Here is a 13,577-nt window from a genome sequence, read left to right as displayed (position 1 = left end):
ATGCAGATGTGAGGACGCTGCAGTGCGTCCATCTGCCTTTGGCCATTTTTGGCCATTTCTAGCATGAATAGTCTTGTTAGCTGGAGACCTCCCTTGGCATGTGACTGCGTGCTCAAACTCTTTCTCAGCCAGGCTCCCTGATGTGGCTTGAAGGTAAATGGGAAACTCTTAATCTACAGGAGCAGACTGTGCTGTTGTGTCATTATCAGCATTTTATGTCCTTGGAGGCTGACAAAACTACCTGGAGAAAAGCTAAGAGTAAAATCTTGAGATGGGTAGATCCCTGGATTTCCTCCTCCTTTGCAAATGCTTGGTTTCTTGACTGGCTGAATCTGAACTGGACCTCAAGCCAAGACACACTGGGCAATCAGGGTATAAACCACACCCCTCCTCTGCTCGGCAATTGCTTGGCAGTGAGGACACAGAGGTGCTAAGCATGGGGCAAGCTCCCTGTAGATTCCATCTGCCCACTTAGTCTGCATGGTATGAAGGGCTGTAGAGGAATGAATACACATGTAGAAGGAGCCAAGGGAAGGAGCTAGAATTAGCCCCTGCTATGAACAACTGGCTGTTCTGAAGTCCCTGATCTGTAGGCTGTAATGAAACTGAGAAGAAATCAGATCTATGACTGCAAATACATGCTTAAGGGATGGATGTTGCTTGGTACTCCCACAGCTCAATCAAATAAGGCTAATGGATGTATAGAATAATGAATCTGGATCATTTTTCACTAAAAAACATTTTCTTACAGGAATCAAAACTCAGCCGTAAACAGTTTCTGCAGATTGAAATTGGGTCTGTTAAAGCATACTCTCAGAAGGAATCCTGGTAAACAAGATGCCCTGATAAGCAGAGAATTTTTTCTCTCCAGAGATGGAGCAATAGTTTCTTTCCCCCATGTGCAACAAAATAGTCCAAAAACCCTGAAGGTGCTGCTCAGAAAGTGTGGTCTGTCTCACCAGGAATACAAATCAAACAGAAAAATGCATGCCAACATATTACACTTTGAAAAACAGCCATCATTGTATAAGCAGATAACTCGCTGCTTACTCAAAAGGCTTTTTCCTATGGAAACTCTTCTACTGATTGTGTATAATATACATATACCTCCCCTATGACTACTTATGCCCTGAAGGACCTACGGCCTGCATGTCTATTACTCTTACTCACAGAACATGTTTTTCCAATTATCTTTATAAATACAACACCACATTTGAGCACCTGGGATAAATATTACACCATTTGTATACAGGAAACTATGATCTAAAAGATTTGCCATTAAAATATGTTTTATACATCTTTCTCATCCACTTTTATTTCTTTTTACCAGCAGATGATCTGACATACACAGTAAATATATATTGTCTGAAGGGTTAAGTTTCCTTCCTGTTATTGAAGAAACACGAGTAACCTCTACCTAGAGTGAAAGATGGAAAGGATGGTCTGATGCTTACAGTACTAGCCTAAGACATGACAGATCTGCATGGGAATCCACACCCTGCAACATTCTTCCTCTGAGATCTCAAGCAAGCCATTAGTTTCAGGTCTCCAGCAGTAAAAGAAGGGTAACGTCATTTCCCTACCTCACACCACTGCTTTATGGATACATGCATTAAAGACTGTGTGACATGCCCAGATACCCCTAGCAATGGGACCATGAAAGTACTTTCATTAATCAGATGGTCACAGTCCTGCTGTAGAGGGGCTGGGAGGAAATATTCATCCCCCTATGGACCTCCAGGAGGAGTAGGATGAATAGGAAGAACTGGCAAGGAGTAGATGCTGCAAAGGGCTCCACTCTTTACTACTTAGCAGCTAGACTGGCCGGGCAGGGAGGAGAAGGTTCTTCCACTTAACAGGTAAAATTGCTGTCCCCACTCCTAAGAGCAGAGAATTCAACCATCATTCAGCAATTAATCCCTGGTGTTCCTGTGATTCCTTGTAACCACTGAGATGTCAGGGTCACTGCTCAATCCTCAGAGAGGGTTTTTTGATTATAGCCTGGACCTCGGTACCAAGAAAAGCTGAACTTCAAGCTAACTTAGGGACATTCAAGCAAAAAGTATGGACCTCCAATGAATATCCAGGCTCTTGTCCAGGCTCAGCAGTTACCCAGACATTAACCTCAGTGGGATGATGGCTGGTCTAGTTGAGAGTCGGTAGCATCAGACTGTCAGTCCAGCACTGAATGTGTGGCATTGCTTTTTTTATTCATCTCTGTAGTGCAACACAGCAGAGAGCCTGAGTTATTCCATCTCACAGCAGAGACATGCAAACTGTGCAACCCCTCACCAGTGCAGCCCATGGCATCAGCAGAGACCCTCTGCACCATGAAAGCAGAGAGACACTGCTTCATCCTAGCTGGGCAGAAAATTCCCACAAAGCTTCCACTTCCCAGAGTTTTCTAGGCTCAGTTATAACAATGTCAGGGAGGTTAATGTAAACTTAAGCATATATGCCACAGGATTTCTCACCTGTAGAGAAGTAAAAAGAACAGAGAAGACTCCAAAAGCTGATGCAATCTGCTACATTTCAACAATTTCATTCAGTGAGCAGAATGGAGCCAAACACACACTGTAAATTATATTAGACTATTAGTCTGGCTAAGATGTTTGGCTAACATCCATATTTGTGTATCAACACAGGTAATAAAATGATCAAATGGTTCTTCTGAGACCACCTCCAGCTCGCACAGTCCATCTGCAGTCAAACACCATGGATACAGCATGCTGCCTCCTAATCTATCTGGGGAAATATTTCGTTAGCTGAATTGCATTTCACGTCCGTTTGTGTAAAATGGTGTATTTAATTAAAATATTACTTGTTTCAACTACAGCCACAACTGGGATAATATCCAAGCTTCAGTCCTATCCAGCATAAGCCATGCAGCAGTAATGCATTAAAATGTATAATACATACTTCACTAAACCACACAAAGTTTCACATTAAGTGCGTGGACAGAAGAACATATGCCTGCCTTTTACCATTTAGCAGTTGTATTTATGGCATGCTGGGAAAGTCTTTCTTTGCCTATCTTTAATCCTTAAAATTTCACAAAACAAGATGAATCTCCATTATATTCCTTGGAGGAAAAAAAAAATTTGAATTCTCTTCTGCAATAGCCTTGTAATGCTTTAAGTGGTTAAATCTTACTTTTCCCAGTTGGCTGCTACATAGGTAAAAATGAAATGGTGATACTGTTTTTGGGACATGCAATCTTTCCAAAGGAAAAAAAACCAACATTGACCTGCATCTCATTTTGCTCCAATTGTCTTAAAAGCAAGAGTGTGCAGCAAAAAAAAAAAGGCCAACCTCTCAAAATCGATGGATGAGTTGCTTTATTTGAAACAGCTGAATAAAAAACACCCTTATTTTATTATATCAATACAGTGTAGCTGGTAGGCTTGCAGCAAAGTAGTAGACAAGCAGTTTGCTCTGTGGAATTGATTATTCCTCCAGGAAGGACACTGTGTTACGGTTATGAAATAATTCCATCTCTGGAGTTATCATGAATGTATGAGCTCCCAAAATTAAGCTGGTCATTTAAACACCGAAAAGCATATTGCAGCATTAATGTTTAAACAGACTGCAATGGTAGAGACTTGCTTCAAAACAATCAATGCCACTGTATGCCCCAACAGCACAGGTGTTTTTTCTGCCTGTCTTCCCATCAGTTCATAACCTGTGGGTCTAAATTTCTTCTACCTCCGCCTTTATTTGAAGCTCAGTGATGGTGCTGGGCCCTCTGGTGCTAATCCAGCACATACTTAAGTAGATGCTTAAAATTAAGGTATGTGAATAGTTCCAATTGCTTTCAAATACAGGAAGTTAAGCAAGTGATTAAGTGCTTTGCTGGACTGATGCCAGAGTGCTCAAAAGAACACAGGATTTCTTCCTTTATCCTCTATTTGGAAAGCTTCTCCTCATGTTTAATTTAATTGAAAGCAATGCTCAAATGATAACAACTTCACATTTATAGACCTCTAATTAATCTGCTTAATGGCCTCATTTCTGAGCGCCTCCCTACATCCCACCATATGTACCTGGTTAAAGGGAAAAAAGGAAACCTTACTTCTGGTTTACTAATGAAAAAAAAGTGTGTTTAGAAAGTCCAAGCGTAACTGACTTGAAAACATCTGAGTCAGGGATCCCCAAAGTGCAGTCCATGAGTCAGCTGCCATCCCTGAAGAGACCTGATAGGGTTGAATCCCTTGAGCATGATGCCATTTGTCTGCCACAGAGCACTTTTGTGAGAACTTAGCCTGATACTCCTGGCTAAAAGACCTTCACAAACTAAACTCTGACAATTCCTGATCTTTGAAGTGCTACCATTTCTTAAAAAACTATGCTGCATGTAATGATTTTGCTTCCTTTAAACCCCATGCATGCAGAAGCCCAGGGCCAGACCCGGGAAAAGGACATACACACTGCAACAACGAATCCTGCCCTACTTAAAAGCTGAGCATGAGGCTTTGAGAAGGTAATTCCCTATGTCCTCCCCTGCTCAATGCATAGGAGAAAGCAGAAGCTTTGCATCCATACACGACCCTGGACCTCACTCATTGGATACATGAGGTAGCAGCCGCATCTGAAGCTCTACTTTCTCTTTCTTTGTTTCTTAGACCTAGGAAGCAAAACAGCTTGACATGGAGGTTGCTCACTGAGATTGGAGTACAATAACCACAGCTCTTGTTGCTGCTCCTTGAAGTATTATTTTTAACTCAGCATCTTTCAAAGCAAAATAATTAGGTGATTATGTGAAGTGGTGACTGAAAACATGATTCCTACCTCACAAGTGAAAACTCAATTCAGGTGATTGCAATGAGGGGTTCTCTTACTGGATTGGTTTTGTTTTGTTTTAATTTGGTTTTGGGGTTTTTATTTATTGGGTTTTCTTTGTGTGTTTGCCTTTTTTTTTTTTTTTTTTTTTTTTTTTGTAGCAACAGTAGTAGCATCAACGTTTCTATTTTGGTGGCAAAATTTCCCTGCTTCAACTGGAGATTTTCACTCAGTTGTCTATGATCTGGATATGCTGTGCTCCTTAATGATGAGAGCTTTATATACAAAACTCTACCAAAATGAATTCTCCTATCACCATTCTAACTCCAATTCAGGCCACCTCTGTATCATCTCCTATTGTTTTCAACTGGCACCTTCCACCAGGGACATTTGTTTTTTTCCTAGGTATTTTTTGAAATTACAAAATTGCAAAAATTACCTACTTACATATGCTAAGAGCAAGCATGATGAAGACTTCAAAGAAGGTCTTCCAACCTGCAGGTTTGGTTGGTTTTTCTTTAAACAAAAAAATATGTTTGAAAGTTCAAACTGCATTTCTACGCATCTCAAAGCAGAGGTTAATTGTCTTGTACAAATCTGAATAATGCCTACAGTTCCTGGTGAATGACAGACAGTACTCTTGCTCATGAAAGAAATACTTCAGTCTATCAGCTGTAAAATTATTTGTTGCCCATTAATAACTCATCTAGCCACTTGAACATTACCTATGCATTCAGCCAAAAGTACCCTAAAGATTGCAAATACAGACACAAAACGCTCTGTGCCATTTCTCCCACTGCTGAATTATAGAACATGGCTGAGTTACAAATGTCAGTGTTTTCATTTTGTACCTTAGAGGCTATAGCAGAAGTACTATATGTGCAGGCTCTTGGATGAGCCTAGTACTCCCTTTCCATCCAGCTTTTATTTGCCATTCCACAGAAACCAAAAAAAAGAATAAAACTGCATGGAGAGCTTATCAATTAAGTATTGATTTGGTATCAATCTCCATTGACCCCATGACTCTCTCAACAAAGAATCTTAATCCACAGAGTGCCGAGATCTTCACATTCAGTAGGAGACATGTTCTAAGCAGTTGGTTCCTGGAATTAAATTGCTAACAGTGAGGGCATATCCTCTAACCACAGACAGGACAGAAGGGAAGAACAGCAATTTCAGCAGGCTTCGTTTTGACTACATAGTCATATAAATGGCCAAATCTTGCATCTCGTGCAGACTGGCTCCTGCACACAGACACACACAATGTGCTTATAATGAACAGCACCCAGTGGGGAATTTTCCAAGTAAAGTACCACTAACAAGCTGCTTTTCTGATTATTGTTGTTGCTGCTGTTGTTGAAATTGTTTTTCCCCGTTAGAATCAGACTTCATCTTCTCAATCTACAGCTGAAATGAGAACAGCATTCCCCAAATCAAGAGCCAAGAGAAAATATAGAATCAAGAAAAACAACTGCAGAAAAGATAAGTTATTTTAATTACCTTCAGAATTATACAGGGATTTGCTCTGGTGTACATTATAATCCCATTGCTTTGCAGGGTTCGCAGACGGAGAGCCAACTTGAATTCCTCTTTCTTGCTATTTTCAGAAACACGGTATTTAATGTAGCTATTCCCAGCAAAGCTAAGGGAAGTGTGGCCTGAAACAAGACCATTTTGAAAAGACACATGTGCTTTTAGTGATACATGAAGTAACTCCTCAACTGTTAAATAATTGAAGAATTTGTAAAGGTAATGAGAACGACTAGGAAGAAATAAATAAACCCCATCTTTGATGAGAGAAAAAAAGCTGTCATCTACTGCAAAGTATTTCTGCATTTCCTTTTTTTAACTATTTTTCAGGGCACAGAGGAAAGTTCTATTTCTCCATACTTAAACATAAAAAACAAAGAGGTTTCTCCAAGTATTCAGCATATTTCAGCTTATACACTCCTGGAGGCACCAGTCTTCCCTCACTGGTAACAGAGAGAGTCAAAAATGACCACACCTGTACATAAGGCAGTTGAGTTATGGGTGTAAAATTACATGTGGGCAGATGTCAGCCAAACCCTTACAGTGAGTTCCCTGCAACCAGTGCCCAGGACCACAGTCCAGTATCTGCTGTGCTTTCATCAGACAAACAGCACAAATCCTCTGTCCTGCAGCCTGGGATTCCCTGAAGTCAACAGAAAGCACTACTTCACTGGCCATCCACCTGGCTCTTCATATCCCAGGGAAGAACACAGATACAGAGAACTAACAAATGTCCTCAAACTTTCTTTTTGGGATAGTGTAGTGTTTTCATTAATAAAGGTTGGAATTTTGGTAATCTAAATAATAAGCAGAGGAATTAATTACAGAGCTTTGCCCATGGCAGGAAAACATCTGGCATAACATTCTCTAGGAGAAATCCTGTTTTCTCAGCAGCCTGTTTTACTGACCTGGTATTCAAGCAAGCCAGTGGGAATTTCCAAACAGAAACTGGATCAGAGTCTACATACAGCCCCATAGCTATAAAGACAAGTATTTACAGGGCTTATAAACAGACACACCAAGTGCCCGTGCTGAGATGGGTTAAGCAGTGCATTTTCTGTTGACTTCACTGGCACCTCTGCCTACAAAATGAGAATGGCAGCACTTTATTGTCCAAGTATATCCCCCTTTATGGCTGTGACATGCACCTGAACATTCGCCAAGCTTTCCTGGTGGGCACTGGCAGATGAACGGTCTCCGGTTGGCTTCATACCCCACACACTGCATGTCCCCTGGACATGGCTTCTCCAGGCAGGGATCGTTGGACCCTGGGCAGAGTCCTCCTGCAATAAGGTAAAATACTGTCAGGGATCCACAGTGTAAAGCATGATCTGCTGCAATAAAAGACTAATGAAAGACCATTATTGATCGCACACTTCAGTACTGGAAAAAAAACCAAACAAAAATAATAATACAATAATAATAACAACAATATTAATTTTATACTGTTATTAACAATAACAGTAATATTTTTAATAAAAATAATAATTGTTAATAATAATAACAACAAAAAAGCCCCAACAAACCTTCACAGAAAGGAACAGCTTTTGGACAAGTACACAGCAGAACTGCAATCGTTCTTTTTCAAAGACTGCCCTTAGCCCCATGAGAACATACTATAAAAACGAACTATTATGAGCAGTAACTGGTTTATAATCGGTATTATAACTCTCAGGCCATTTATTTTCCCACAAAGCTTCCTGCACAGGGGCTTTAGAGATATGAGGAAAAAAAATCCCTTGAAGCTATGCACTCCTTTTGCCCCAGCACATCCACAAGAAGATAAGTTAAGGAGGTAGAAATGGTCACAGCACCAAGCCTGCCAGAGTTCAAGAAGCATTTGGATAATGCTCTCAGGCACATGGTGGGATTCTTGGTGGTCCTGTGCAGGGCCAGAAGTTGGACTTCGACGATCCTTGTGGGTCCCTTCCAGCTCAGGATATTCTATGATTCTAAGCCATGCCTGGGCTACAGTGTGACACCCAGACTTTTCAACATCATGCTACACAGGACACGCTGCCAGCTTGGTCACACAGCACAGGCAAACTTGCCATTTCCTTATGTTACTCCTGACATTTCTGAGATCTCACATCCTATCCAGCTTGCCCAGGCTACCAAAACCTGCCATCCTTTCTTCTAATCTGCAGGGACAGAACTATACTGACTTTTAAATTTGCTTAAAATACTTGAGTGACACAATTATATGTACATTTTTCAAAACCACCTAAATTCTTTACATCTATCAAACTGAGCATGTCAAGGACTTACTTTAAAGCCTGCCATGTTAAAAGAATTTTTTGCATTTTGGGGGGTTTGGCTAAAAATTCTATATAACTTCTAAAAGTTATATAGAAAGTTAAAATCTGTTTCGATTGCCCTAAACTTAAAAAGATTTGCACACACTGTCTATAATAATACAAAACACGATAAAACTACTGCTGCTTAATATATGAATTTTCAGCAAATGTGACTTCCACAACAGCTAGCCTCTTCTTGGTTGCAATAAAGTACTTGGGAGATGCAGGGTCAGTTTCTACATTTGGGCATTTGTGTATGGCTGGAATGAAAGTAGACTTCAAGCGCAGGAAAAAAAGGCACTCCTGCCCTTGCTTTTGTTGATTTGCAGCTGCAGCATGAGTGGAGGGAAAGACAATAGCTGGAAATGTACAGACACCTCTTCTTTTGTTTATCAAGTTAATTTATTTAAGACATGCAGGTAATCAATTTAATGATCAAAAGCACCTTCCTACCCATCACTTTCTGAATATTGGCAGCTCTTGTATATTTCAGGATCTATGCTGGAGGATCCTTACCATATTCAAAAACTGGTTTATTCTTGAGCACGTTGTTTTATTTACAGTTTATAAAGGAAAGAACCTGTCATGGAGTACATCTCCGAAAGTAATGAAATCTTATTGCCTTCACACTTTTGTACAAGCCAAGCAGGGCTCATAGTAAGCATAGCTGAAATTACCTGACACTGTAAGTATTTTCAGCGAAAAGAAAAATTACTACTGTAGCTTTCAAAGTGGACATGGACTGACTACAAATATGGCAATTACTGTAAATGTCTTCCTTGATGTACAGCACAGTCAATTTAATGTTTAACATCCTCCCCTCCTTTATCAAACATTTGTTTGAGAGGTCTATGCAGTGAAAGATTTACAGTACTGCCTGTAGCACTGTTAGAAAATGATGCATGGCAATCTTTATTAATCACATTAGTAGGTAACATTAACAGGAATAACAGCTGCAATACACAGCTACACTTTCAGCCTTATAGAATCAAGAAACAAATGTCATTTAACAGGGTTCTGCACTACAGAATTATATTCTATTTAAATGTAAGATCTGTAGAATTTAACAGAGAATATAATGTTTTCTACACTTTGATTTCTTTGTTTAAGAATAAAACTCCACATTTCTAAGAATTCAGTGGTAAATAACAATTATTTCTGAAATTGTAACAGGTTGTTAAAAATTCTGCAGGCTGCTTTGTATTTTCACCTTGGTTGTTTTAGCTACTTTAACTCACTCTTATGTGACAAATACACAGCATTCTGGTGTCTGCAGAGTATATATCTTCTTTGAACAAACTTGAACCTTTTGTGAGGCTGCAATTCAAGTGAGCCTCTGTGCAGCTGACAGACATACCATTTGGACTAAAGCCCCACAGCTCATGAGAGCGCAGCAGAAAGAGGCACTGAGATTTCCAAACGTGGCTCTGCAAATTTTCACATCCCCTAGCCTATGACTGTACCTTTGACATGAAGCAATAAAGGAGCAGCTTACTTTGTTATCCATCTCTGCCAGGTTTTTTATCTGATTCAAACTCTGATTTGTACTTTAGAGCCATCCTTCCACATTCAAAAAATAGATGGAAAAGATCTAATGTACTCAGTGCAACTGTGGAGATAACTGTTTATCCCATAGTCCTTTTGGTAAACTACAAGAAAACCAACTCTTTATTCATCCTGCTGCAGCAGGATTTCATAGCTGTCACAAAACTTTAAAATATCCAGACTTGGGAGAAGTGCTTTATGCCTGTCTGTATGGTTATAAGTACATAAGCTACAAATCTGCATTATTGCATTGCCCCAGCTAACACGCATTTTCAGGCTGATTTCACAACTATGTGGAGCAAAATTGTAAAATTGTTCAAGGTTACGTTGTCCACATCAAAGATTTACAGCCTGAGTTTAAATAAAATTATTCTAATGTTGCATTTCCACTCCAAAGAGCAGTCTATTTTCCATCCAGTAAAAGGTTCAAGAAGTATTGGTTTGAATTATCTTTTTCTTCTAGGCAGGTCCAGACAATCCACAGCATTCTACTGAAACTCACATTAGTATTAATAAAACTGTTCTCTACAAGGTATCACAGAAACACACGAGCTAGCATCAACCAGTGCGTGGCAGCAAAAGGTGGAATAGACCCACTTGATTTTGACAGATCATCTTCAGTTTAATTCTCTAAAAGAAGATAAAAGTATTTCAATCTTTTAACCAATATACAGAGGAAGAAAACACTGTTCCATTGCAAGATGAGAGATTTATTTAATTCCTATTCCTTCAAAAAAGGAGCACTCATAGGATTGTAAATATATTTTGAAAATTGAGTGCTTCAACAGTTTTAACTTAAGCCTTGTGGTATTAGGTAGTTTTCTATCAGCCCATTCTTCTGAATCTGTATGAGTATTAAAAAGACTCTGTTTCTCTCACTTGTAGAAGAAAGCTTGAAAGGAGGGAGATTCCTGAAGGCCAGAGTTGTAGGAAGCTTGTAAAGCAAACCCCAAATTGCTACTTCAAATAATAATTAGTTTACTAGGGAGAGAAGACTGGCAACTCATGATCTGCAATCTGGTTTAATTTTTGGAGCACAGTGACCAGGTATTGTAGACAGTGATTATTCCATGCATGTCAGTGCAGACACTATGGAATTGTTTCTGCACAAGCCAGCAATAGGTTTCAGTAGGCTCAGGTGCCCCTGGAGAACTTTGTGTCACACTGCACTTCCCAGTGAAACAGATTCTCTCTGAGTTTTAGAATAACAAGACATTTGAACTCTTTCATGCACTCCTTGATCCCAGCTTCCATTAGGGCTCCTTAAGTGATAGACAGCAATTCCCACTTACCCTGGTTCCACAGTCATGCCCCCACTTCATGCTTCAGCTCTCCCACATTTTATATGAGCTTGTGCATTCTCAGCATGGGCTTTACTACTGGAGACAGTCACGGTGAGAAAACCTTCCTTAGACAAGTGTGACATCAAACAGACTACGGCCAGATCTAACAAAGTTATATGCAGTTCTTTGTTCCCAAACACACACCTTTTTCTTCAGTTTTCCAGGAGAATTCCAGGCTCATTAATATGTATGTGTGTGCTTCCTGAAAATGGGAAGAGCAGTGCTGTACACATAAGAACTGGGTTACTGATGCCCAGTCCACCCAAGACTCTTCTGGATGCAGTGTGTGCTCTGTGGAGCTGAGGCCAAAAACCATCTCTGAAGAATAGGTCCTATATTAATAGCAGATCCTCACAGTCTATGATTTCCTTTTGTCAGAGCATCCACAAAATACTAGAACGGGCTTCATAAAGTTTGAATTATCTTGTTTCATGAGAAAGTGGTCCAAGACTGCTATTCTCTTGATTAAATAACATGGATGTGTCTGCACTTTCGCTGAACACTCCTGGGTCTATTAGAAAAATTCTTTCAAACTATTAGGCCAGAACCATATTAAACACTTGAAATGGAATTCATCTCCTCTAACTTTAGGGCATGATTCATCTGACTGATTTTAGACATCTAGGGAGAGATGTATCACATTATTAAAAAATACCTCATTCTTCCCACTATCTGCAAATAGGGCCTGGAGTGACCAGCACAGATGCAGATATATGCCCATATTTGTCAAGATTATTTCAATCCAGCCTTCTCCCATGAACATATTAATGTAACACCACTTTTTTAAGATTGTAATGCAGAACAACTCCACAGCAAAGTAGTCCCAACAAAACCTGCTGTGTCCCTGCACCTTTGTCTCAACACAAAAGAATTACTCTGCATCATGAAAAAAATATGGAATAGATTTTTGCCTCAGAAAAATGAGAATGCCATGAGAACTATTTTACAGGAATATACTTATTCCATTCCTCCTACTTTTATTTCCCCCAGCACTGACAGATCTTTGCATACCCCGTGCCATGTGATGGGAGATTGGTAACCGCATAGCCCCTATGATCATGCTGACACAAACCCCAGTTTGTGACAATATTTTTCATACAAACACAAACAGATGAACCAAAAATCTAAGGAGACAGTCTGTTATTGGAAAACTCTTTAGTTCAATTTTATTGATCTAAAAGCTGATTAATGCACGTGAACTTTTGAACTTATCCTTCCAGTGCCTACTTTACAGTCTCCCTGCATTTTCACATTAGATATCTCTGTTTGCTCACAAAGGTAATCTAGGTAAGTTATGCACAGCTGGCATGCATAAATTGTGCATATCTGTGACATCTGCCAGTGGGAAAAACACTCCAAGTATGATACATATTTCAAGAATGAGTGAATTAGTTCAAACTCAAGCTTTCTGGCCATAATTGAATCAGATCTCTGGAAACATGCAATATTTTAATGGCTTTTTCATAATTCAAGCTATTAATATTTACTGGATGTGGAACTCTCTTAGCAACAAAGGAAGTAAAATACTTTTATTACACTACTAATATCTAGCTAATGCTGTCTCATTAAACGAGCCTAAATAAATTTGTGCACTTTTTCCTGACTTGCCGCATTTGTGCATTCATTTACAAGAACTACTGATCTAAGAAGTATTTGCATTTTTCTAACTCTTTTACTCTAGTCTTTAGCTTTCATGAAAGCCAAACTACCCATACATTCTCTAACTAATATACTCTCACCAGTCGTGTGTGAAAAAACACACTGTGTTTACCTAAATACCAAGGTATCTTCTGTGGCTCCTTTAATTAAAAACAGTAGAAGATGATGAAGCATTAACCAACGAGGAGAAGATCCAAAGCATGAATTTTTGCTTCCCACCAAGGTGTCTTATTTCCATGCAAATAACAGGCACCAAGGTGTTCACCTCTTTGGCAGCTATACCTAACTCCGCAGCTCTGGACATTTTTTTACTACAGGTTGGATGGCAGGCTGGCTGTGCTTAACCCCACCCCAAATCATGTGGATCCCCCTTGGGAAATCAGCACATAGTGGCTCTAACGGAAGCAGTGGGAATGCCTTCAGC

General features: G+C 39.7%; 1 protein-coding gene across 1 annotated transcript in view; it reads right to left on the bottom strand.

Annotated features, from left to right (window-relative positions):
* Positions 1-13,577, bottom strand: part of FAT3 (FAT atypical cadherin 3) — a 338,586-nt gene that overhangs the window by 29,205 nt on the left and 295,804 nt on the right. The window contains exons 21-22 of the mRNA XM_008634940.2: positions 7,458-7,592; positions 6,280-6,437 (exon numbers count right to left, since the gene is read on the bottom strand). Coding sequence (XP_008633162.1) covers positions 6,280-6,437; positions 7,458-7,592 — 293 coding nt within the window. The remainder of the gene's footprint in view (positions 1-6,279; positions 6,438-7,457; positions 7,593-13,577) is intronic.

This window comes from Corvus brachyrhynchos, unplaced genomic scaffold (genome assembly GCF_000691975.1).
Source record: "Corvus brachyrhynchos isolate BGI_N302 unplaced genomic scaffold, ASM69197v1 scaffold44, whole genome shotgun sequence".
In the NCBI taxonomy this organism is placed as follows: Eukaryota; Metazoa; Chordata; class Aves; order Passeriformes; family Corvidae; genus Corvus; species Corvus brachyrhynchos.
This window is presented reverse-complemented; position numbering and strand designations above follow the sequence as displayed.